General features: G+C 39.9%; 1 protein-coding gene across 3 annotated transcripts in view; it reads left to right on the plus strand.

Moving 5' to 3' along the window:
* The window catches only part of smarca2 (SWI/SNF related, matrix associated, actin dependent regulator of chromatin, subfamily a, member 2), a 141,182-nt gene that overhangs the window by 92,719 nt on the left and 22,592 nt on the right, over positions 1-25,871 (plus strand). For all 3 annotated transcript variants that reach the window (XM_067983273.1, XM_067983275.1, XM_067983274.1), the window contains exons 27-31: positions 1,992-2,030; positions 7,632-7,709; positions 9,130-9,348; positions 15,849-16,066; positions 23,869-23,974. In XM_067983273.1, the coding sequence (XP_067839374.1) occupies positions 1,992-2,030; positions 7,632-7,709; positions 9,130-9,348; positions 15,849-16,066; positions 23,869-23,974 (660 nt within the window). The remainder of the gene's footprint in view (positions 1-1,991; positions 2,031-7,631; positions 7,710-9,129; positions 9,349-15,848; positions 16,067-23,868; positions 23,975-25,871) is intronic.

Consider the following 25,871-nt stretch of genomic DNA (forward strand, 5'->3'; position numbering starts at 1 on the left):
TCAAATAGTAAAAAGAACAAACTAGCACTTTTGCATGTACACTTGTGATAATGGGTCCTTTTGGTGCACATTGTACCTAAACTGACAAGATCTGATTGTTTACATAAAAAGATTAGCTGTTTTTCATTCCAACAGTAAATCACAATTTAAAGTACATACAGCAGATTTTCAAAAGCAAAAGTCATGCTCATTCATCCACGCGCACGTATTCTAAAACCTAGATAAAACGATGAATTACTGCAGCACACTCACATCAGTATCACTCGTATGGCTAGAGGAAACCCTTCACTAGTCTTTGAAGCAAGACAGAAAGCCTTCTATAAGTTAAAGATTTTGAAAATCTCTAAGGCATTCATGTAGGCTTTGTAGAATAAAACCACGTGTATCCATATCCAGAGACACATGCTGTGAGACTTGAGACCTGGTGGGTTTAAAAGATATATTTTGTTAGATTTAAGTGCAGAACACCTCATTTTAATATCGGTTTGTTTCGTGATATTCAGTCCTTTGTTTATAATGAACGTAGAAGGTAAATATTTACAAGCTGACAACATGAGTGCAGGACCTTGTGTACATTCCATATATAAATTACAGTACACCAAATTGTTCAATGATCGTGGGGAAAAAAGTTGAAATTTGTTTTATTGCCATCAAAATTGAACAACTATCTTTAGAACCAATCTTATTTGCCTAACAAAACCACAAAATATTGAAATGAAATCTTCAAAAATGTCACAAATAACAGCTTTCTGCAAATTATGCAGAATGTACCATTATTGTGGATTTTGAAGTGTATGCTATAAGTTCCATCTTTAACCTCAAGTTCTGTGTTATGCTCTATCGTTACTTCTTTGCGGAGTTTAAAAAGTGGGGCACAGCTTTTAGATTTTGATTACTAAATTCAAGTAGTTACAGATGGCAGAGGGGATGATTGATTCAAATCTGAAAACCTGCTGCAGTGAACCATTTTGCATAACAGCGACTGGTTGTCTTTGAGTTCTGCATCTGTTTCATCAAGCAGTGAGTTTCAAATTTACTTACTGTAATAAGTATTCACTTTAGCTGCAAGCCCAACAATAGGAAAGCTAAAACTGATGAACAAAAACAAATAGACATGTTTTAAATGAAGTTTAAAATAATTTGCATATTTTTTTCATTAAAAAGATGCCCTGTTCGTGAAAACGATAAATAAATGTATTTTTCCCTTTAATTTTATTGTAGAAGCTTATGGTGAAGGGATGGAGCCCATAAGCAAAGTGCTACATTTATGTGTTACGGGAATCTTTCTGGTAATACAGCAAATGTATTTTTATTTTGGTAAACTTTAGTTCTTAACGTGCTAGAAAATTTCTTGATGCCAGAAAGTCAGCAAGTTCTTCTGGAATTTTTTTGAGTAAGCCATCTATAATGTAGTGAATTTACATGGCATAGATAATTGTACTGTAAACATCAATCACCTATTGTTAAGACTGTGGCAGTTGAGATGAGTATTTCTTTTTACAGCAGGATGATATCTAATATTGACCCGAGTTTAGTTAATTTATTTGAAACTAACATTGTATTTATAGCACCTTTTAAGAGAGCCTTTGTTCTAGCTATGTTATAGCTGCAAATATGCATTTAACAGGACTGAAAAACATTTGTGATAAATTGCTTCAGAAACTGTAATCCTCTGTTTGCAAACATCAGAATATTTTTCATAAAAGCGAGTGGCATTTTGGTTAAAATTCTTCCTTGAAAGGCAAAGGATCAAAATTAATCTGATAGCTAATAAAGCTCATATTTTTAAACTGACAAGAAGAGTGACCATTCCCATTGTCCAAAGTTTTAAGTTGCCTGAATTCAGCAAAACAGTCATAACTAATTATTTCCCCTTTAAAATAGCAAATTTCAGTTTACTGTCAAATGTGCAATATTGCAGTGTTCTGAACCATCTACTGCTGTACTGTTGGAGAAATCAATTTTGTAACATTGCATTCTTTCACCACCAGGGGGACACCAATGCTTCTCCTTCCTGCAGTGCTACCTGGGTAGGATAACATCACTGTGGCCGGCTTGTGCTCTATAGCTGTGCTCAATAACTTTAAAATGAGTATATGCTATAAACAGTGTCTTATTTATATGCTGTATTTCATACTTAATCAACTGATATTTATTTTTAATAGACAGCATAACAGCAGAGTTGGAGTTTTTCAGTAAAATTACCTTTTGTCAATCCAGTCTTGTAACCAAAATTGGTAAATACTTAAAGATCTGATTAAACATGCTGAACAACTCCCAACTCTCAATAATGGATGGCTATGCACCAAATACACAATAGCTTAATCCTTGGGTTCTGTTAACCAAATAGTATGTTTACTGTGAAGTCCTTGTTTCAATAGTTTGTCTTTTATAACATTTGTTACGTCCAAGCTTTTTGGAAAAACTTGAACCATCTTTCATGCTATTTGGCAATGTGATTGGTCAACAATAACAATGTAATGTTCTTATGATATCTGCAATTATAAGCTATTGACTGTGGGTTGTAGAGGTAATGTAATTTTTGGGGATGGATAGGATTTGTAATATTTAATGGCTGCCCTCCCAGCCAAGGGTAGATGGTGAGAAAAGAAGGAGGAGAAATTGTGGAAACTGGAGGAAATGAGAAACGTGGGCTAAATGAAAGGTTAAGATGGAGAGCTGACAAGTGAGAAATACAGAGTGAGGACATTAGTGAAATAAAATTGTAATGAGGAAAACTCAAAAGGTCAGTGTATGGAAAAAAACAGATAAAAATAATTTAATTACAGTAACATTTTTGATGACTGGTTTCTAAATTTCCACAAATTATTTAGGCCATCCTGGGGATAATTAAGATCTTTTGATAGGTAGAACAAATGAAAACATGCAGGCATGTAACAATTTGAATCATGCAATTTGCCTTTTTGTTGCAATGTAGTACTAGTGTTGAATCTAAACTTGGCAGATAGTGATGCACTACAATTTTTGTTTTAGCAATGAATCTTTAACGCTTACAAATAATGACCAATGATGTTGGCTAGCTCTAATTAATAGGATCTGCACGCATTTAAAGGAATGTTAATAGACCAGGAAATCTATACTTAAGATCTTTTTATGGGTCACTCACACTAATGAGGTGCCACTGTAACTAATGAAATGGACAGGTAAATCTAAAGAGCCTTCAACACACAGCAGTTGTGTTACATTCTGCCAGGATGCCCTAATTACGATGTGTTTTCACGTTTGTGTGATTTTGATATGTGCTTCATTTCCTCCCCTTTTATTTTCTCCTTCCATTGATCTAAAATGATATTTAAAAGCTTTTGTTCCAAATTTAGCCAATATTCTCACCTGTTCTCTCCTGAAGGTGCTGATTCTTGCTTGCATATAGTTCCATCTGCACCAGCAGCCCCATGGGATTGCATTTAAGTGGCCACTTTTCCTATGCGAACCTGGACACTGATGACAGGCTATTTGAATATGGAAGCAATAGTATCTGAGCACGATCATGTGTTTTTCTCCTCCATACCATCTCCACCCCACCCCCCAAATCAACATTCACACTTTCCAGCAGGATAGCATTCGGGAGCAGAAACCTTGATTTGACCAAGCTGAAGCAAATTGTAGCACCCCAATTTCTGCCTCCAGGATCAAACCTGGAATCTTCCTGATCGGTTTGGCTTTGCACTGCACCACATAGTATTTAGCCACTGAGCCTTCAGGCAAGCTGTAGTTTCAAAATACATCATGGGCTAGGGAAGGGGGATGTATAATGAAAAACCTTAACAAAGTTTGAATGTAATCACGCTGCATTTACTCAGCTATGTCTGCCGGTTTTTTTTTGGGAGTATAAAAGAAAAACTTCCGAACCATGTGGTAATGGTATAAGTGATACAAAATTGTCTTGTGTGAAAATGCATCGTTGGGATCAAGATTTTTTTTTAAAAAGGCTGATTTCTAGTGCCTGAAAATTGACGTTTGAACTGTAGAACCAGTTGTGTAGTGCTAAATTCAAGTGACAATAAGTTGAATTGTCAGAAATTCGAACTTCTAGATAATGGACCAGAAATTGCTCTGAGCAGCGAACCGGCAGTGCTCGCCGCTCATTAAATTTAAATTCACCCGCTAAGTTACTGCTTTCTTTTTGACGGCAACTATCTTGAACTGCGAGTTCAGATAACATCATTGTTCTTTCCTGGGCAGTGGCAGTGGTGAAAGGATCTTTAAGGCATTAGCTTGAAGCAAGCCACGCTGTGAGAACCAGGAAGTGCAATTCATAGATAAACACTCAGACTAAGAACACCAATAAGGTATTATAAAATGACATAGAGAAAGTGAAATAAAGAGAGGATAAGATTAAAAGACTGAGAAGAAACAGAAGGAAAAAGTAAAAAAAAATATTTTTTTAAATGTCCAAAAACTATTAAATTCAGGAGTAATGAGGCTCCACATTTTTAAAAGTTAATTTTTAGTGCCAGAGAGATTGTTTGGCGGTGATTAAGACTTACCACACTGTAAAAACTTAGTTTAGACTTTAAAAACTGAGTGTACTTGTTTTGTGGCGAGATTAGTTTGTTTCCAGCTGGGCAGGCGAACAAGTTGGAGCTGGTCCGTTGATTCCATTGATTGCAGCCGGCGATATCCCTTTAATGTTAAGCTGCCACATCGCCGGCGAACCAGGAAGAACAAGTTCCGGATTTCCACATTTAACTGCACATGTGTGGTCGCTGGAACTTGCTCTTCGATTTCGCCCTTAATAACGGTGAGTGCTGTTAGGCTCACCGTTATTTTAAAAGCAATTTCTGGGCCTTTGAAACAATTCTTAAAAGCTTTTGTGCTCTAGTGATTCCTTTTATAAAAGGATGTTTTTTTAATAACGCAGAAGATTATTTATCTTCTACTCTACTTCGTGTTCTGCTGGTTTCACTGGTGCTATAAGTCCTTTGTGGACTTGTATGCATGATGAATTTTATTAATTGTGTTATACAAATTTGTCTACTCATTCATTAATGGGACTTGAAGCCAACAAATCCTCTGGACCTGATGGCCCAAATCCTAGGGTTTTAAAAGGGATGGCTGCAGAGGTAGCGAATGCATTGGTTTTGATCTTCCAGAATTCCCTAGATTCTAGAACGGTCCCCAAAGTAGCAAATGTAACCCTGCTATTCAAGAAAGGGTTGGTGGGGGGGGGGGTGGAAGAGAGAAAACAGGGAACAATAGGCCAGTTGGCCTGACATCAGTAGTAGGGAAAATGTTAGAATCTATTATTAAGGACATAGTAACAGGGTACTTAAAAAATCTTAATATGATTAGACAGAATCAGTACGGTTTTATGAAAGGGAAATTGTGTTTGACAAATCTATTAAGAATTTTTTGAGGGTGTAACTAGCAGGGTGGATAAGGGGGAGCCAGTAGATGTATACGAAACACAAAGTTAACATGCAGGTACAGCATGCAATTAGGAAGGCAAATGGTATGTTGGCCTTTACTGCAAGGGGTTTGGAGTATAAGAATAAGGAAGTCTTGCTGCAATTGTATAGGTATTTGGTGAGACTACACCTGGAGTACTGTGTACAGTTTTGGTCTCCTTACCTAAGGAAAGATAAACTCACCTTAGAAGGGGTGCAACAAAGGTTCACCAGATTGATTTCTGGGATGAGAGGGGTGTCCTATGAGGAAAGATTGAGTAGAATGGGCTTATACTCTGGAGTGGTGATATCATTGAAACATACAAGATTCTAAGAGGGCTTGACAGGGTAGATGTTAAGAGGATGTTTCCCCTGGTTGGATAGTCTAGAACTAGGGGACATAGTCTCAGGTTAAGGGGTCGGACATTTAGGACTGAGATGAGGAATTTTTTCACTCAGGGTCATGAATCTTTGGAATTCTCTACCCCAGAGTGCTGTGGATGCTCAGTTGTTGAGTATATTCAAGGCTGAGAGAGAGAGATTTTTGGACTCTAGGGGAAGCAAGGGATATGGGGATCGGGCGGGAAAGTGGAGTTGAGGTTGAAGATCAGCCATGATCTTATTGAATGGTGGAGCAGGCTCGAGGGGCTGTATGGCCTATTCCTGCTCCGATTCTTTTGTTGCATTTGCAGTACTCAAAATTTTGACCAAATTTGATTCTTTGAAAAATGTTGTTGTCTCCATGAATTTTCCTTCTACCATGTCAGTTTTTAGTTTTACCTCCATGTTTTGCAGATTGCTACCATATTAGTAATTAAGTTCATGCAATCGTACCCTTTTAGCTGAATTCCTGAAATAATCTTATGCTTTTCACACGAGAAATTTCAAGAGGTAATTATCATTTTGTCTTTCAATCGTGGTGGAAAACTGCAAATGCGTTGAAATAAATGCACCTCACTCAACACTAGAAACATTCCTCTCCTATAAAGTTAAACTAATTCTCAGGAATGTATACTCTTTATTTCCTGGTGCTTAGAAAATAGTCTGAGAGAGAGCTTGAGTAACTCATACCCAACATAAAGTCTCAATCTTCAATAAACTAAAAGGCAAATTGTGAGCCTATCACGCCCTCTCCTATCTGTACAAATGGTAAACCCTGGAGTCTTGGCTTAACACTGGAGAAGGAATGGAGGCGAAAGCACAATCTTGCTTATCTTCTGGATGTGCAATTCATATTCAGTTCTCTAGTCAAATGTGGTGTATGAATTTTTTTTTTAAATTTACCCAGAACACTGTCATCTTGACCTTCCTATAGTGCTCACTCTGTACTCATATAAGAACGTTTCTGGGTTTCCTGCTGTAGCCTGGCAGTGCATTTCATCCCCACCGATGCGATGTGTGTTGAAAGATTATTGGAAATTTCTGAAAATCTAGTAGTGTACTCGCCAAAGCAGAATTGAGAAATTTTCCAGAAACTGATCCCCAGACTTGACTTGTTGCTGTTGACAGACCAACATGCCAGTTTCCACAATTGGATGGTTTGATGTGTGCCACTGTCACGTGGTACCTCACTTACAAAACTGTAGCAGCATAACTTCAGCTGTCGATACATCAGAGTTACAGGTGTGCACTCAAATACAAATATCATTTATTGGCATTAGTTAATCAGGCCTAGTCACCCAAAAGACACAGTGTCACGCACGGTCATGTATGCTATATGCCAAGAAAACCACATATGCACTGTAACTGAAGAACAATTTTTTTTTTAAAGTGTTGATGTCCATCTAAACTATTCAACCTTCCCGATATTCAACTTGTTACTGCTATTGATTCAGATATCACATTAGATTTGACGGGCATCACTGCGTTAACCTTTCACAAATCATGGAATTCAAATGTGTTGTCATTCTGATATCTAATTCTCTGTGCTACATGTAATGCTTGCTTGAGATCCTGAGATTTAAGATACAGCAATGTCCTATTTTTGTGCACCCTGTCCCTGTTTCTGGACTCATTAGTGTGAAGTGGCCCGAGGTACTTAAGCTAATTGTTTTTTTTAAATTAAAAGTACAATTGAAAAAGGAGTTTTTTAATAAAATTATAGCTTAGAAGAGTAGAGATCAACCAGAAAGTTTTGTTTCAGTAATTAGAATGGATCTAGTTCTGTTAGCTTACAACTGCTAAGAAAATATTTAATTACCATCTTACCATCTTAACGTACAGGAAGAAGATGAAGTTCCAGATGATGAGACCCTGAACCAAATGATTGCTCGGCATGAAGAGGAATTTGAATTGTTTATGGTAAGTGCATAAGGTTATGAGAAGTAGTCAAAAGCTCAGTTTTTGGTTTTTAATTCTACAACCTTAGAATCTGAGGGATGAAGTATTATTTGGATAGTCACTTCTGTTTCATGAGTATAAAAATGATACTGAAGAACCTTGTATTTTGTTTAATTCAGCCATTATTGCAGTCTCTAGCATTCGGCTATATTTTCAAACTCCAAAATGGACTAATTTTCCCAATGCTGTTGAAAGCCAGAGCTCACAGAAGTAGCACTTACACGTGGAAGGGAAAAGAAAGTGTCAACTGTTCAAATTCTAACTACATGTATGGCCAAATACTAATAACATAGTTGCCAACCATTTTTCTTGGAGCAAATAGTCAGCTTTTCCAGCTATGTTTGCACGGGGGCCTGGAAAACAGCTGATTGCTGAAGACCCCCAATCTGGTGAATAAAGTTTAGAGCCAGATACTGTGCTCATCTAGTCCTCAAGCAACTGAATGAGAGTTTATTGAGGCACTGGTAACTGATTTAAAAACTGGCTGCTGCTTAAACATGTCATTGATTTTAAAATTTGTGGTTTAACTGTACACTGGAAACTATCGCTGGCGCTATTCGGGAGGTATAGTACAATAATTCATTAATACTCCTTGTCTGACCATCTTTGTTACTGTGCAGATCCAGTATGCTGCCTATCCTTCCTGAGAGGCTGATGTAGGGGAATGAGTGAGTTCAGGTGTGAGTGGGAAACAGGAAGGCGCAGGAAGTTGTCATTATTAATTTACTTACATGAACTCTTGTATCTTTCTAGTAAGACTAAATACCTTGGGTAAATTTTAACTGAAAGCCTGGAAGGGAGAGGGGAAAAAGATTTCTGGCTGTGAAACCCAGAAGGTCAGTGGGCAGGTTGCGATCGCGACCTTAATGAGGCCCATTAATTTCACTTCCGGGTTTCGCCCCGGCAGTCAGCCTCATTAACAGGGAAGATCAGATCAATCAGTTGATTAAAGGATTAGACCTATGAACCCTTCAATTATCTGTCTTTGAAAATCCCTATAACTGTGCATTATAATACATCAGGTTGGTCATTTTTTTCTCTGTTGCGGTGCTAGTTAATGTTAGATTTTTTGTAACAGATAATTTTGCAATGGCACTGAGCAAATTCATAATTCTAAATTGATTCTCCATGGGTCAATATTTGCCTTTTGATCACAGAAAGAGTAATGCAACTTCATGTATTTGTAACTACCAGCTAAGTCTTCTGCAACTACAATTTTTTTTCTTCCTTTTGATATATATGAGAGATCACGCCAAACTCAAAGGAATCATGTAAACTAATGCAAAGATGGTGTATAAATATTAGGTTTTATTTAATCACAAGAAATGTATTGTACAGTTATTTTTAAATTGTCATATTCCCCTCCCGCCCCCATTCTTAGCGTATGGATCTGGAGAGGCGAAGAGAAGAAGCACGGAATCCGAAACGCAAACCACGACTGATGGAGGAAGACGATTTGCCATCCTGGATTATCAAAGATGATGCAGAAGTGGAACGGTTGACCTGTGAAGAGGAGGAGGAGAAGATGTTTGGGCGAGGTTCACGTATGCGCAGGGATGTGGACTACAGTGATGCTCTTACAGAAAAGCAGTGGCTAAGGGTAGGTAATGCATATAATTATATTTCTAGAATTACTGCTTGACTTCCTGAGTGTATGTGTTTGGTTCAAAGCATTTTTGTTAAAAAGCACATAAGTAATGAATGGAAAGCTGTGTGTTTAAGGTACTGATTAGCCTTTTCTTTTTAAAAAAAAAACACAACTTGATTTGAATTTTGTCCCTAGTCAGGGATATGAAGGTCAGTCCTTTGGAATGGAACTTTGTCCTGAAAATGGCCATTCTGGCATCATGGGTATATTTTGCAATTCCCATAGTTAAATTTTAAAAAAAACCTTGTCTATTTGGATTTGTTTACAATAATGTATAAGCCTGGTGAGTACCATTTCCAGCTTAACAATCAACCATCTCTACTACACATTAGATGCATTGGGAATTTATCCAGTCACTGGTCACGAATTCAAGGTTTTCCATCATTAGGGTGTTTCCTTGGTGTGGCCATGGAGGAAGTAGTCAACCTGCTGCAATTATAGCTGACTTATCCAAATGGACTGATCTATAATTCGGCATATCTGTCCCACAGTGGCCTCTGATTTGTGCAAAAACTGGATCAATATTGACTCTCACTCCAGGCGTGGGAAACTTGAAGTGTAAACACCTTTTATAGTACTGGTAGAAAAAAAACAGTGGGTAAATGTTTAATGTGAAATTATAATTCCTGTTGGAAATGGATCTTTTTCCCCTGAGGTCCAAACTCTTTCCAGGGTGTGGACTTACACTTGGCTTCAAGAGTGCTGTCTATGCTTCTATGCACACAGGATGTCCTCTATTTTATTTAAGCCTATTCCCCACCTAACCAGCATCCAGTCCTGTCCTGCTGCCTTACTCCGAGTCTCTCAGCCCACTCCACTCCACCATGGACTGAATGCTTTGTGGTCTTAGCTCACCCCGATCATAACCCGAAGCCAGTTTTCTACACTGTGTTTGGCTCTTTTGTATTTACTTGACTGTACCCAAAAATGGTTGGCAAATACAGTGGAGAAAACTGGCACTCTTCTGGGAACAGGTCAGGGCAATGTTTTGCATCGACCGAGGTGTTTCCCATTCCCAATGTTTCCAGAGTACTTACCAGTCCATGCTCATTCAGACCCACCTACTCACATGCCTTCCTGCCCCATGTTAAATGATCCACCTAACCAGTGTATTTTGCTGTCTCATGGGAGGAGAAAGAGGAAATCGAGAAATGAAAGAGTGAGAAAATGTTAAAGTTGAAGGCAGAGAGCAAGGATTGAGAAGTGGAGCGGAGTAAGGAGTGAAGGAGCCCTCCTATGTTTTCACCCCCACCCCTGTAACAATGTAGCCTCTGACCTGTGAGCAACACCACAAGAGATCTGCTAGTATATAATGGGGGAGAAATTTGATAAGGGTCCATTTAGGGCCACACTACCACCCCGTGCCTGACGGACCCTGCGCAGGCAGGACCCAAGTTTGGACCCAGCGTTCCTTTCCAGGCCTTGCACGTGGAACCAATGCAATTTTCACTTTCCACCACCAGAGGGAGCGCAATCTCTTAAAGGGAGGCTGTTTCTTAGAAATCTCTTAAAAGTAGCTGGTACCTGTTATTTGCTGAAAATAACAGTCTACTGTCTGCATGGAGTCTGAACAGAGATCAGACTTCACAGATGTAAAACACAGATGCAGAATTCATCTCTATGTTTACACACTGATGAGTTATGTTAAAACATTGAATTACGGTTGCGCACTACTAAATCCTACATCCTCCAATCTGCACACCAGAACTCACCAATCTACCGATCTGAGCTGGTACCAGGCCTGTGAGAGTGCATGCACCAAGGTTCTCTGCTGATGCACTAGAGACCTTGGATGCAAGAGGTGGACAGAAGGAGGGACATCCTATATCCGTGTGGGGGGGTTGGGGGAGGGGGATGGGGAGGGGTGCAAGAAGCCCTCCAGACATATATTCAAAAGACAGTGGGAGGCAACAGGGGATGAAGTCAATGCCTGGCGCACATCATCATGAACATGCAGTGCAGGAAGAAGTTCAATGCTTTGACATGAGTGGTCAAGGTGAGTGAGGTCAACTATCAAGTGGCGTCTCCTACCAACTGCACCACGCACTACACCCCCCATCACCCACATACCAATAAACTCTTTCCATCAGTACTCAACTCTTCCAATGAGATGCTTCCTCTCACCCTTACACATTATCACTGTTTCGAGCCATCCACCCGCAACTCACAGGCCACACACACTGGCAGCTATTCAACCATGACAGGCACATCACCCAGACACTCGTCCCGCTTTCTTGCAGGAGAAGGTGGCGCATATCAAGAGGCAGCAAGTGGCCGTGGCATTTAGCCCCTCGAGCCTGTTACACCATTCAATGCGATCATGGTGGACCTGTGACCTAACTCCAAATACCCGTCTTAGCCCCATATCCCTTAGTTCACAGAATATCCTTGATTCACAGAAATCTATCAATCTCAGAATTAACATTCACAATTGAGCTAGCATCAACTGCCATCTGCAGAAAAGCATTCCAAATGCCTCGCACCCTTTGCATGTAGAAGCATTTCCTAACTTCATTCCTGCATGTCCTGGCTCTAAATGTTAGGCTATATCCCCGCATCCTAGTATTCAAGTCTAGGAGACCTCCAAAAACAGTTACAAATGTCTCGGCAGCCAGAAGCAATAATCCAGCCACTAACCTGTAAATCTTGCATGGTCCCTTTTAAATAGCGCTGATGGGGGGTTCCTCCGGGCACTCTTAAGACACGTTCAGATGGTCGGAGTTAAGACTGTGCGTTGAGTTGAGCCTTAAGTCCCAAAATGGTGTCTGTCACTTTAAATCAGCGTTGCACACTGATTGAAGCCATTTGCTCCCTACTTTACATGATTCCAGCATTTGTTACCTGTGCCTGCACTAACTCCTATACCAAGATGGCGTCTGGCACACTTCATGCAGGAAACGAGCGTGCGCATCCAAGACACCAGCTTGGACGTCGGAGAGGCTGTGTAGCGCCAAAACAATGGGCGCTACACGGCCCAATTTAGCGCCCAATATGTTCAATTGGCACATTTAATGATTGACTATGAATGGATGGAAAATCTAAACCTAAGTGATTTGACATTATATATTGTTATAATGTAGCAATAAATATTAGAAACTACTTTAGGAAATTTGCTTTAGTAAGCAAAAGATTTACTCTTACAAATTGTATTTACGTGGAGTGAGTTCTGGACTAAAAATTCAAATCATTTTTTTAAATGGCTGACTCAACAGCCAGCATACGTCGGGAAAGCAGAAGGAAATAAAATGCTACATAAATTTTTCAGAAGACTTGGAACAAATTGTAGTTACATTGAAAGTAAATTCCATGTTCAATTCAGAGATCCCATTATTTTTTGCAGAAGCCTTTTTTTAATTGCTTATGTGTATTATACTGAATATTGCTGAAAAGGATTTCAAACCAGAAACTTTAATTACCTTTTAGAATAGAAATAATGCTATTTTAAATCTTTGTGGCATTTGAATTGATGCACAACCAAGAAATTAGTGACTTTTTGTAATTAAACATACTATTAGTATCCATTTTTAATCAAAGAATGCCTTAAGATAAATAACATTACAATTTGAGAATTTAGTTTAGAGATGAACTGACAAAAGCAGGGTAACTATCTTATGTCAAATTGGGAAAATATCTGCCTTCATTTCATTGTGTTTTAAAATAGCTAAAGTTAAAATTGAACCTGACTATCTTTACCAAATTTCAGGAGACCAGATGCAGATTGTCTTTGGGAAAACAGGACAAATTGATCTGGAAATTAGGCAGATAAGTGGCCTTTTTCCTGAGATTCTCAAAACTAACATTGTTTAGCAAGTATGGGATCCAGAAATACTGTAACAAGTTGCTCATTAATGTGCCAAGCAATAGTTAATTTGTGTAGTGTCTTTGATCTTGGATGATTGACAGCATTGTCTTTCGAAACCCAAAAATTTAATGAGCTGAGGGATTTTCCTACAATCTTTGTTTAAAACTGAAGACCTGAACTCCGTGGAATGGTGTAGGGATTGCATCACTCATGTACAATCTTGTATCATAAAGATCTGTGAAGATTTTCACCGAAAAGCTTTATTAGTTATTGAGCTATGTTAGAAATAAATTAACCCCTTGTGAACTGATTATTTTCTAACTAATATACCCAATGGATAGGAAGTTGGCTAAAGGATAGAAAACAGCAAAGATGTTTTTGAGACTGGAGGGATGTAAACAGTGGATGTTCCTCGGGGGTCAGTGTTGGGACCATTGTTTTACTTAAAATATATCTGAATAACCTGGACTCTGTTTTTGTTGTCTGCAAATTGAGTATGGTTAACCGTAAAGAGAGCCCTGAGTGACTTAAGGATGACGTAGATTAGTGGTTTGGGCAGTTGGTGAATTAAATGTGATGCAGAGAAACGCAAGTTGATGTTCCTCCCAAAATATATGGGGAGGAAATAAACGACATGGCAAAACTTTAAAAGGAGTAGAAGAGCAGAGAGACTTAGGGGTTCAGTTACACAAGTCTTGAAAAGAAGGAGGACAAGTTGATAGAGCACTTTTTTATTTAAAAAAAGCATTAGGGATCCTAGATTTTATAAATAGAGGAATAGAGTACAAAAGCAAAGAAATAATAGTATACCTGTACAAATCATTGATTAAGCAGCAATTACAATATTGTGCCCAATTTTTTTAATTTTTGTTCTCCGAATGTAGGCGACACAATCAAAGTCGGATTTGTTGCCACTCAGAGTATTAGAGAAGTCAAAATTTGAGGTGAAGAAGCTATGCATTAGGATTTGCAACAACAGGAAGAGAGGTAGGAGTGGGTAATATTGCAGAGGTGAGAGAAGGTAGTTTAGGTTCTAGAGTGGATCTGGGGAATAAAGCTGAGCTTGGTTGAGCAGGACATCAAGGTTATGTACTTCTTGACACAGCTTGAAATGGCAACTGAGTAGGTTGATGGACTAGAGTCCAAAGATGCTGTTGGAAACTGAAGAGGTTGGCCTTGGTCTTGCCAACATTCAGCTGGAGGAAGTTTTGGCTCATCCAGGTCATGATGTCACTCCGGTAATTGGAGAAATTGGCAACAACCTTTTAGTCAATGGAGGAGTCCAGCTAGATGTTATTGGTATACATGTGTAAGCTGTCCTGGCGTTTCCGGATAATATTGCTTGAGGAGTAACAAAGATATAGTGAAGAGCAGAGGGCTAATGATGGATTCATTGAATGCACCATGCAGGAGAAGCCACTAGCAGAACCAGGAGAGAGCAGTGACCTGAAGGTGGACTGCAGCGGAGAGGCATTGGAAACTGATCAAGTGGTCAGTAGTGCCAATGGCTGCAAAGGCTGAGCAGAGATGCAGAGCTACTTGAGAGCTGTCTGATCATATGGCTCATTTCAGTACTGTTTTTGTCTGTGTGTAATTGATCAATCTACATGGGTTTCAAGGTAACAAGACACAGTGCTCACCACTTAAACTGTATACATTGAAATCAGTAAATTGTTAAATCAGGCAAATAGCTCAAACCATTTGCATTTACCATTATTGTCAGTTACAAAGTTGCCGCTTACAACGTGTTAAGCGCGCAGGCTATTTTGGGCAGAAACAGGTGTTCATTGAGTAGTTTGCACCTCATTAAGTTGTTCAGTTAAGAACATTGGCTATTTCGGGCATGGAGCCACACAGGGCATTCAGCTAAAGAGAAGCTGAGTCAAGTTGACTGGTCTATGCCGACAACATCAGTATGTAAGCGCAAGTGAGGAATTTGTGGTTTTTTGCCATGTCCCATCGATTGCACAGAGCATTACACTATGGAGTACCTTGCACCAAAGAAAAGTATGAATAGGTCAGAATTATAGAGCACTGAGTTCCAGCAGTGCCTCCCAGGTACCTGATCATTTCTGGATAGTTCCGGTATAGTCAGTGATGGGAGAGATTAACTGGCTTTAAATGGAAGTCTTTGAAATACCCATTAAGGAAGAAATGTTCCAGTCAGGGCTATAAACAAACAACATAGATTCATATAAACTGGCCAACATGTATAGCGGGCAAATTGCGTTAGCACCAACATGCCCGCTGTAAGCGGTGGGACTGTACAAGAAATTCAGAGTGCACACCTTGAACTTTTTAGATTGGTAGGTTATCAGAAAGCCCGTGTTCCTTGTGAAGTATACCTTTTTGACAGTTTTTTTTAGGGAGAAGAGCAGAATCAAGTCTGGAATATAGTTTGGAGTTTTGAGGGATCTGCATTTCTCCTAGGTTGAAGGGCATGATGGCAGAAATAAGAGACAATTAATTGAAGGAAGGTGGCAATTTAAAAAGTGAAATTACCACAAAGTGTACTATCTAGGCTCAGGTACTAAAGGGTCAAATAATAACTGTACTGGCATAGTAAACTTACTTTTATAAAGTAGATATTTTAAGATATTTAAATCCAAAATTTTGAACAGAAAACAAAACTTGTAACTTTTTTAATTAGGCAATTGAAGACGGCAATTTAGAAGAAATGGAAGAGGAAATACGTCAGAAGAAAGCTCGGAAACGCAGAAGACATGTAGATAAAGATTCATCAAAGGAAGATGGAAAGAAGAAGAAAAAGAGAGGCAGACCTCCAGCTGAAAAGCTGTCTCCAAATCCACCAAGGATCACTAAACAGATGAATGCAATCATTGATACAGTTATAAACTATAGAGACAGGTAAGATGAGATCCACATTAACATTCTTACCTTTTGAAATCAAGTATCTCATTTGCATTTCAGTTGCTCCAAAAATCCAATCTGCAAGCATCTAAGTTTGTACTTTAAGCTATTTAACATTTTTGTACTTAAGCCGTTTAGCCCAAACTTATATCAGTGAAAATGCTAAATGAAATGTAAATAGCATCAACTATACCTTTTTAGAATTATAAAGAAAATATATGGAAAAATGTACATCAGTTTTTTCTTAAGTGATCCTAGTTGCAGCTCTCCTTAGAGATCGGTTTTTGAGGCAGCAACCTTCAAATATAATAGGTCACTAATCTGCACACTGTTAGTTTGCACAGATTAGTAATAGAACAGGGGTGAAAGCTTTGAGCAGAGCATTTTCTATTGGTGACGAGCACTTTGGCGTTTACACTGCTTTTTGTTACTTTAGTTTATTTTGTAGATTATGTAAAATGTATACCAGCTTTCGATAAGACTCGAGAGCCATATGTCCAAGTTTGCCAATGACGCAAAGATTGGTGGCATAGTAAGTAGTGTAGCTGACAGCATGAAATTACAAAGAGACATTGATAGATTAAGTGAGTGGGCAAAACTGTGGCAGATGGATTTCAACGCAGGTAAGTGTGAAGTCATCCATTTTGGACCAAAAAAGGAAAGATCCAAGTATTTTTTAAATGGTGAAAAGCTAGGAACAGTGGAGGTCCAAAGATATTTAGGGGTACATGTGCACAGATCACTAAAATGTAGTGGTCAGGTATAAAAAATAATCAAAAAGGCTAACTGAATGTTAGCCTTTATATCTAGAGTGCTAGAATATAAAGGGGAGGAACTTTTGCTACAGCTATACAGAGCCTTGGTTAGGCCACATCTGGAGTACGGTGTACAGATCTGGGCACTGCACCTTAGAAAGGATATATTGTCCTTGGAAAGAGTGCAGCGCAGATTCACCAGAATGTTACCAGGGCTCCAAGGGTTTTTTTGTTTTGGTTCATGGGATGTGGGCGTCACTGGCAAGGCCAGCATTTATTGCCCATCCCTAATTGCCCTTGAGAAGGTGGTGGTGAGCCGCCTTCTTGAACCTCTGCAGTCCGTGAGGTGAAGGTTCTCCCACAGTGCTGTTAGGTAGGGAGTTCCAGGATTTTGACCCAGCGACGATGAAGGAACGGCGATATATTTCCAAGTCGGGATGGTGTATGATTTGGAGGGGAACGTGCAGGTGGTGTTGTTCCCATGTGCCTGCTGCCCTTGTCCTTCCAGGTGGTAAAGATCGCGGGTTTGGGAGGTGCTGTCGAAGAAGCCGTGGCAAGTTGCTGCAGTGCATCCTGTGGATGGTGCACTGCAGCCACGGTGCGCTGGTGGTGAAGGGAGTGAATGTTTAGGGTGGTGGATGGGATGCCAATCAAGCGGGCTGCGTTGTCCTGAATGGTGTTGCGCTTCTTGAGTATTGTTGGAGCTGCACTTATCCAGGCAAGTGGAGAGTATTCCATCACACTCCTGACTTGTGCCTTGTGGATGGGGGAAAGGCTTTGGGGAGTCAGGGGGTGAGTTACTCGCTGCAGGATACCCAACCTCTGACCTGCTCTTGTAGCCACAGTATTTATGTGGCTGGTCCAGTTAAGTTTCTGGTCAATGGTGACCCCCAGGATGTTAATGGTAGGAGATTCAGTGATGGTAATTCCGTTGAATATCAAGGGGAGGTGGTTAGACTCTCTTGTTGGAGATGGTCATTGCCTGGCACTTGTCTGGCACGAATGTTACTTGCTACTTATCAGCCCAAGCCTGGATGTTGTTCAGGTCTTGCTGCATGTGGGCACGGACTACTTCATTATCTGAGGGGTTGCAAATGGAACTGAACACTGTGCAATCATCAGCGAACATCCCCATTTCTGACCTTATGATGGAGGGAAGGTCATTGGTGAAGCAGCTGAAGATGGTGGGGCCAAGGACACTGCCCTGAGGAACTCCTGCAGCAATGTCGTGGGGCTGAGATGATTGGCCTCCAACAACCACTACCATCTTCCTTTGTGCTAGGTATGACTCCAGCCACTGGAGAGTTTTCCCCCTGATTCCCATTGACTTCAATTTTACTGGGGCTCCTTGGTGCCACACTCGGTCAACTGCTGCCTTGATGTCAAGTGCAGTCACTCTCACCTCACCTCTGGAATTCAGCTCTTTTGTCTATGTTTGGACCAAGGCTGTAATGAGGTCTGGAGCCGAGTGGTCCTGGCGGAACCCAAACTGAGCATCGGTGAACAGGTTATTGGTGAGTAAGTGCCGCTTGTTAGCACTGTCGACGACACCTTCCATCACTTTGCTGATGATTGAGAGTAGACTGATGGGGCGGTAATTGGCCGGATTGGATTTGTCCTGCTTTTTGTGGACAGGACATACCGATGCAATTTTCCACATTGTTTGGTAGATGCCAGTGTTGTAGCTGTACTGGAACAGTTTGGCTAGAGGCCAAATTATGAGGAGTGATTACATAAACTAGGCTTGTACTCCCTGGATTATAGAAGGTTACGGGGTGATTTGATTGAGGTTTTTAGGATTTTGAAAGGAATTGATAGGGTAGATAGAGAGAGTTTTTCTGCTAGTGGGGAAGTCTAGGACATGGGGATATAACCTTAAAATCAGAGCCAGGCCATTCAGGAGAAAAGTTAGGAAACACTTCTTCACACAAAGGGTGCCTCCCACAAAAAGCAGTAGATGCTAGCTCAATTTAATTTTAATTCTGAGATAGATAGATTTTTGCTAGCCAAGGGTATTAAGGGATATGGAACCAAGGCAGGTAAATGGAGTTAGGATACAGATCAGCCATGATCTCATTGACATTAGGTGTGTGGCTGATCCTAATTACCGATGGAGCACCAAGAACGCTCTCACCATGTTTAAAATTCATGCTTAAAACTTGAAATCAGCAGTTTCAGCTGTGATTGAAATCTAGTGTCAGATGAGGAGGGAGGAAAGTTACATTTTCAGTATCACAGAGCTAGTGCATTCCTATCAGCTGGTGCTCTGTTCTGTAACAATCGTCCAGTGCTGTGATAGTTAAATGGCAGCTCTCCCTTCTGGCTTCTAATGCTTATTTTAAGCTGTAATGCAGTATTAAAACAGTAATTCTCCTCCTTGATTTAAATGTCTCCTCACACAAGTGAGTTTTTCATTCGAACCCGTTTTCTAAACATCAAAATCCTGAGTGATGAATCACTATTCTGATTCCATCGTTAATCTAATTTGGTCTAGCCGAGTTCAGATTAGTGGCATTCTAATCATTTCCACCTAAATGGTGTTCCCGTCTGTGTATATACAGTTTTGGGACACTATCTGCAGGTGGGAAGTGCCTGACTAAAATAGAGGTAAATATTGAATGCTCTGTGCACTTTACCTTTTAATGGTCGGAAGAAATGTAGTTCATATGTGCCCGGCAGTTGAAATTAACTACCCAATAGTTGAGATCATAAGGATATGGTTACTTACTCTGAGAAACAATCAACAAATTTAGGTCTCGCTCCCTGTCAATATATTGAGCAACCAGTATGAATGTGAAGAGAAGACTTTCATTATAGGTATCCTCTTATTAGAAAGCCCCTGCTTTATAAACAGCCAACCAAGAACTGAGGTAACTTCTAACATTTTTTAAATTTACTAGTTGATTCTCTCGTAGCGTTGTACACAGAGAGTCAGAAAAAGTGCGGTATTCGGGTCAAGCAAAGTTAAGAGGGTGGGGATTATTGAAATTCAACCAAGCAGGGAGAGAGGTCGAAGAAGGGCAGGGTTTGAGGCAGAAGGAAGTGAGGGAGGAGAAGAGAGGAGTGAAAAGTGGAGAGAGGATTGGGGGGGGTAGGGGAGGGAAGTGGGGAGAGAGAGGAAGATTAGGTGGTGAAAGAGGATAGAGAGGGGAGGAGGAGGAAAATTGGGACAGAGAGATTGGCTCCAATTAGCTAAGTGATGCTCCATGGTAGGAGGTTGTTGAAGAGATGTGCTTAAGTGAGGAGGCTGGGTTCCGGTCACCTAAAAGATGCTCAGTGGGTGAGGGTTGGCGTTGTTTGGCCGAGGGTATGGGCTCCAATCACCTGACGGATGGTTGATGTGGGAGATGTGATCAGGTGAAGTGTGTGGATTCCAATGATTAATGTGGAAGAAGGTGTTTCTTGGGTGAGGGGCAGTGTTCCAATTAATGTGCGATGGGTAAATGGTAGTGGTTGGCTTATTTGGGGGGAACAACGATCACTATATTTTGTTTGGTGCAGCGAGATGCTATGGGTGCGTTTCCTTACTTTCTGCTCTGTTGCAGGGAGGGGTGGTCGGTCTTTGTTCTTCTTCTGGATTCTGAGTTCACTTGGCTTACGATAAAGTCATTAAAATGGATGCGATGTACAGTGGGCGAAACTACTTGTTTAGGCATATTTCTGCTCATTAAACATGGGGATCTTGAGCTCTCGGTTGTTAGTTATGTGCTCCCTATTCAACACAGCACATCATTCTACCTTACCTTCCAGTGCCCTGTCTGCAGTCTAGCAGAAATTGTGTAGTGAAGAAATAAAGAACTTGCATTTACATAGTCCCTTATCGCGTCCTCAGGACACATTACAACCAATAAATTATTTTTCAAGTGCATTCGCTGTCATGTAGGTAAATGCAGTACCAGGGGCTCACAAACAGCAAATAAATGACCAATTAATATGTTTTTGGTGCTGTTCATTGGGAGAGAAAATGTTAGCTAGGAGAACTCGCTGCTCTTCTTTGAATACTGCCGTGGAATCTTTTGTGCTCACCTGAACATGCAGACGGAGCATCGATTTTAATATCTCATCTGAAATATGGCATTTATGACAATGCGGCACACTCAGCACTGTACTAAAATGCCAACCTAGATTATGTGCTCATGTCTGCATGGGGCCTGGCCCACAATCTTCTCACTCGGAGGTAAGAATACTATTAATTCAGTGAAGCTAACAAGCAGTAATGTGTTCTAGTCATTCTATCGCAAGATAGGTTTTGATGGGCGATGGGAATTTGCCCAATCAATAATAATAACAACAGCTACTACGTGCATTTATATAGCGCCTTTAACATAGCAAAACTTCCCAAGGTGCTTCACAGGAACGTTATCAAACAGAATTTGACATCATAATTCAATCACCCAGAAAGACCCTAAATCCTCCTGCCCCTTTACCACATCCAACTGTTCCTCAAATGATATTAGGATTTTTGTCCAATTCCTTGTGTGAAGAACTACTTCTGGACATCAATTCTAAATGAGCCTTTTGCTATTATGAATTTGGAGCCCTTGTCTGACTCAGTTTAGTTTGAAGTATTGTTTCTAAATTTGCCTTTTCTATGTAGGTCTCTTCTACGTTGGGGAGACCAAATGCAGGTTGGGTGATCGCTTCACTGAGCACCTCCATTCAGTCCGAAAGTTTGACCCTGACCTTCCAGTTGCTTGCCATTTTAATTCTCCGTCACACTCCCTCTCTGACCTGGTCCTCCTATACTGTTCCAACGAAGCTCATTGGAAGTTCAAGGAACCCACTTCATCTTTCAGTTAGGCACTTTACAACCTTCCAGACTCAACATTGATTTCACTAACTTCACATCATAACCACTGCTCTCTTTTGTGACACTGCAGCTGCTGATAATGATTCTGTTGTTACTTACAGCTCTACTAGACCCATCTTTTGTTTCTTCTCCTCCGCAGTATTTTGCTTTTGCCTTGTCTATGTTTTTTGCCATCTGTTATTACTCTGTAAAGTTATTGAATTTACAGCACAGGAGGAGGTCATTCATTTATTGTGTCTGCGCTGGTGATACGTAGTGGAGCTATTTAATCCCATTTCCCTATATCTTTTTATATTCTTCCTCTGTTGCCTCCTCTCAAGGATGAAGCACAAGTGTCTCCTGTTTTTCTTCATAACTCAGTCCTCTGAAACTAGGGATCAGTCTCATAGCTCTTTAGAATAAAACATTTTATTCTGCGTATAAGTGGTAACTGCTCCACCCATATTGATAGTACTTCATGAGTAGCAAATAAGCTCTTTTATAGATTAGGTAATGCTAACTTTTGAATTTTGGATGCAATCAATATCCTCCTGGGAAATACATAACAGATTTTTAAAAGAATCCTGCTAAGGATGGTATAACTCTAGATGTTCTTCACACGCAACAGGCTACTTACTAATGGGGCTCTACATTTTTCAGCACTGTACTTCAGTGGATTACTTTCTAGTTCACACATACTGGTAGTATTTATGCTCAGTTGACCATGATTGTCAAGTGATGCCCATAGTAAAATCGAGTGCACTGCACTGGTAATTGGTTGCACAAGTTTATTGAAGTTTTGGGATCTATGAGATGCTGGTCCATGGTGACCAATGGTCAGTCGATTGATCTCTGATCTTACTCAACCATTTGCTAATTGTAACTGATTATCCCCAATGCAAATGCAAAAACCAAACCTTCACTGCTGTTTGGAAGGCATTGCTCTCTGATCTCAAATCTACCCTCTGCAGCAAAAAAAACCTCATACCTCTATTATACCTATAGTGCTCTCACAAGTCTCGCTTCTTTCATGAAGTCTGCATAGGTGGATTTACATAAGGAGGCAAATGAGAGGTGGCTTTAGAGAGGTTTACTAGATAGTGAACAGTATTGAAAAGGTAACAACACTACTTCAAACTAAACAATGCAATTCTTAAATGGAATTGAGTGTGCACAACTTTTCAACAAAGCTGCTAAATCTCCTATTTTTAAATACCCATTCTCCAAATAGTGAATGCAGTTTGATTCAATTAAAACTTTTGGAGTAGATTTTCATGTATTCTGGTCTGGAGAGTCAAAAGGTCAGTCAGAACTGTATAAAATGTCCTCATGCTCTAAAGATGGTACATAATTACTTTACTGGTGGTGCCACATACTCTCTTTACCATTATGCACTTTATCAGTTTTCTGTACTATAGATTACATTTTTATATACAGATGTTTATGTACAGAGTTGAAGTATATTGTTTATTTTACACTACACTAATTTTATTTCATCAGTCAAATAAAACTTCTGCCTGAGACTTTTCATTTTCTGTGCTATTAGTCAATGTTGAGATGATAGCGAGTTACACCAGAATTGGTGCAACACAAGACCACCTCAAAATAAATGTGTTGCAGTGTTCTTTCAGCCTGCTTTTACAGACTTGGGATAACATTGTTTTAATGTACAACTTTGGTGTAGGATTTCAGCCAGAGTATGTCTCTAGTCATATGACTGGAGTATAAAATGACTTGTCTCTCATGTTTAGTTTTTTTTCCTGGGTATTTGCTGTATTGGTGATTCACTGGTGTATAATATACTATGTGTGCAGCAGACTGCAATGCAATAGAACAGGTCTTTGTTCGTAATAATCCGAGAGTTTTTGACACTAGTAGCCACATAGTTATTTATTACTGAAGAAGGCTTGAAAGATATTTCCACAATCTGGTTAAATAAACAATAGATTTGTGCAAAGTAGGCATGGTGCACCTTTATGGGCACATGAGAAATATTGCAACACCTACAATAATAGACTAATAGAAATAGGTTGGGATGAGGGAGCAGATTTTCCTGTCAATCATAAATGAAACTTAGGGCTGCTTTTACTGTGATACTCATTGCAGTAATGACTTTGTAGTTGAAATGAAAATGAATGTTCGAAATGGACACAGATGAAATTTGAATTCAGTTCATGTAAATTATTGTTTTAATGTGCTGCTGGTGATGTGTGATTATAGCCCTGACCTATTATTTACGTTTGCCCTGGAACTAGCTTGAGCCGACAGTTGAGTGAAGTTTTCATCCAATTGCCTTCACGGAAGGAGCTACCTGAATACTACGAGCTAATTCGAAAACCTGTGGATTTCAAAAAAATTAAGGTGGGACAGTTCATAAATGAGGTTATTTAACCACATAACGAGCAATTGTCTAAAGTTTTGTTTCTCTTCTACAAATTCCACTGAGTTTTTTAAAAATCTAATGGCAAGCAATCAGATTTTAATTTTAAAATTGACTTAAATCATCATTGTGTTCTGCTGAATTGAAAGGTGGAACTCTTGGTGGGGGGGGGATGTCTGCTTCCAGTTTAATATGTGAAATGTTATGTAGAGCAGAATATTGCATTAAAAATTAAATATTTCAAGGTGTACTTTAAAAATGCTTTTTTTTAAAATGCTTTTGTAAATGGCCTTGTTGGAGAGGAGTTTACAAAACACTAAATGTAGAAACAAGGATGAAACATGCATATTTTTTAGATGCAACAATATCCTGAATATGAAGAATTTTGCCTGCAAGAGGAAGGGCACAACCTTCATCTTTATTTTAAGGGCCCTTGACCCATTCATCTATAACTACTGCCCCATCTCCAACCTCCCTTTCCTCCAAGGTTCTCAATGTCTTATTGGCCATCTCCTGAAAATCACTATCGTCTCACTTCCACCCTGCTCATGGTCACAAGAACAGCCTAGGAAAGATAGGAATATTATCCTTTGTGACTGAGTCTGATACATTATCCTTCCTTGATCTCTCTGCAGAGATTGATTTGGTTTACTATACCGTCCTTCCAAAGCATGGCCCTCTGTCTTCTCGCTCCATGGGACTGCTCTTGTATGGTTCCATTCCTAACTATCTGAATGCACCCAGCATATCTCCAGCAATGGTTTCCCTTCCCTCCCTTGCACTGTCACCTATGGGGTCTCCCAAGAATCTTTTCCTTTTCCTTATCTACATGCTGCTGTTTGGTGATATGATGTGAAGACACAGGTCAGCTTTCATACTTATGCTGAGGATACCCAGCCCTACCTCTTGATTCCTCAACTGCCTCCGGAATGTCAAACTGCCTATCTGACACACACACACGTCTGAAATATGAACAGTGGAATCTTCTGTGGGCTTGGAAAATATACAGCTATTAAAATGATTTTGAACAAAGTAAAGGAGAGAAGCAGAGTTTAGAGCATCTGGTTTGGACATTTGGGTGGTGCAAGCTCAGCAGATGGTTGATGGGAACTGGAAACCTGCAAATACATCATTTCGGGCAACTGTTTTCATACAAAATTGTTATTAGGAATATGGGAACAGGAGTCGGCCATTCAGCTCCATGAGCCTGTTCCGCCATTCAATTAGATCATGCTGTATCTGTATCTTAACTCCTATCTACCTGCCTCTGTTCCATAACCCTTAATACCCTTGCCAAACAAAAACCTATCAATCTCAGTTTTGAAATTTTCAATTGACCTAGCCTCAACAGCTTTTTGGGGGAAGAGTGTTCCAGATTTCCACTATCCTTTGTGTGGAAAAAGTGCTTCCTGACATCATCCCTGAACAGCTTAGATCTAATTTTAAGATTATGCCCCCTTGTTCTGGACTCCCCCACCAGAGAAAATAGTTTCTCTCTCTCCACTCAATCAAATCCTTTAATCACCTTAAACACCTCAATTTGATCACCCCTTAATCTTCTATACTCAAGGGAATACAAGCCTAGTCTATGCAACCTGTCTTCATAATTTAATCCTTTTAGCCCTGGTATAATTCTGATGAATCTGCGTTGCACCCCCTCCAAGGCCAATATATCCTTCCTGAGGTGTGGTGCCCAGAACTTAAAACAGTACTCCAGGTGGGGTCTAACCAGAGCTTTATATAACTGTAACATAACTTGTATCCCTTTGTATTCTAGCCCCTTTGAGATATGCATGTTTGCAGAGACAGGTTCTGTTGTAAATGTTGACACAGGAATTAAAGGATATGGTAGTGTGATGGTTATGGTACTGAGCCAGC

The sequence above is a fragment of the Heptranchias perlo genome, chromosome 4 (genome assembly GCF_035084215.1).
Source record: "Heptranchias perlo isolate sHepPer1 chromosome 4, sHepPer1.hap1, whole genome shotgun sequence".
Lineage (NCBI taxonomy): Eukaryota > Metazoa > Chordata > Chondrichthyes > Hexanchiformes > Hexanchidae > Heptranchias > Heptranchias perlo.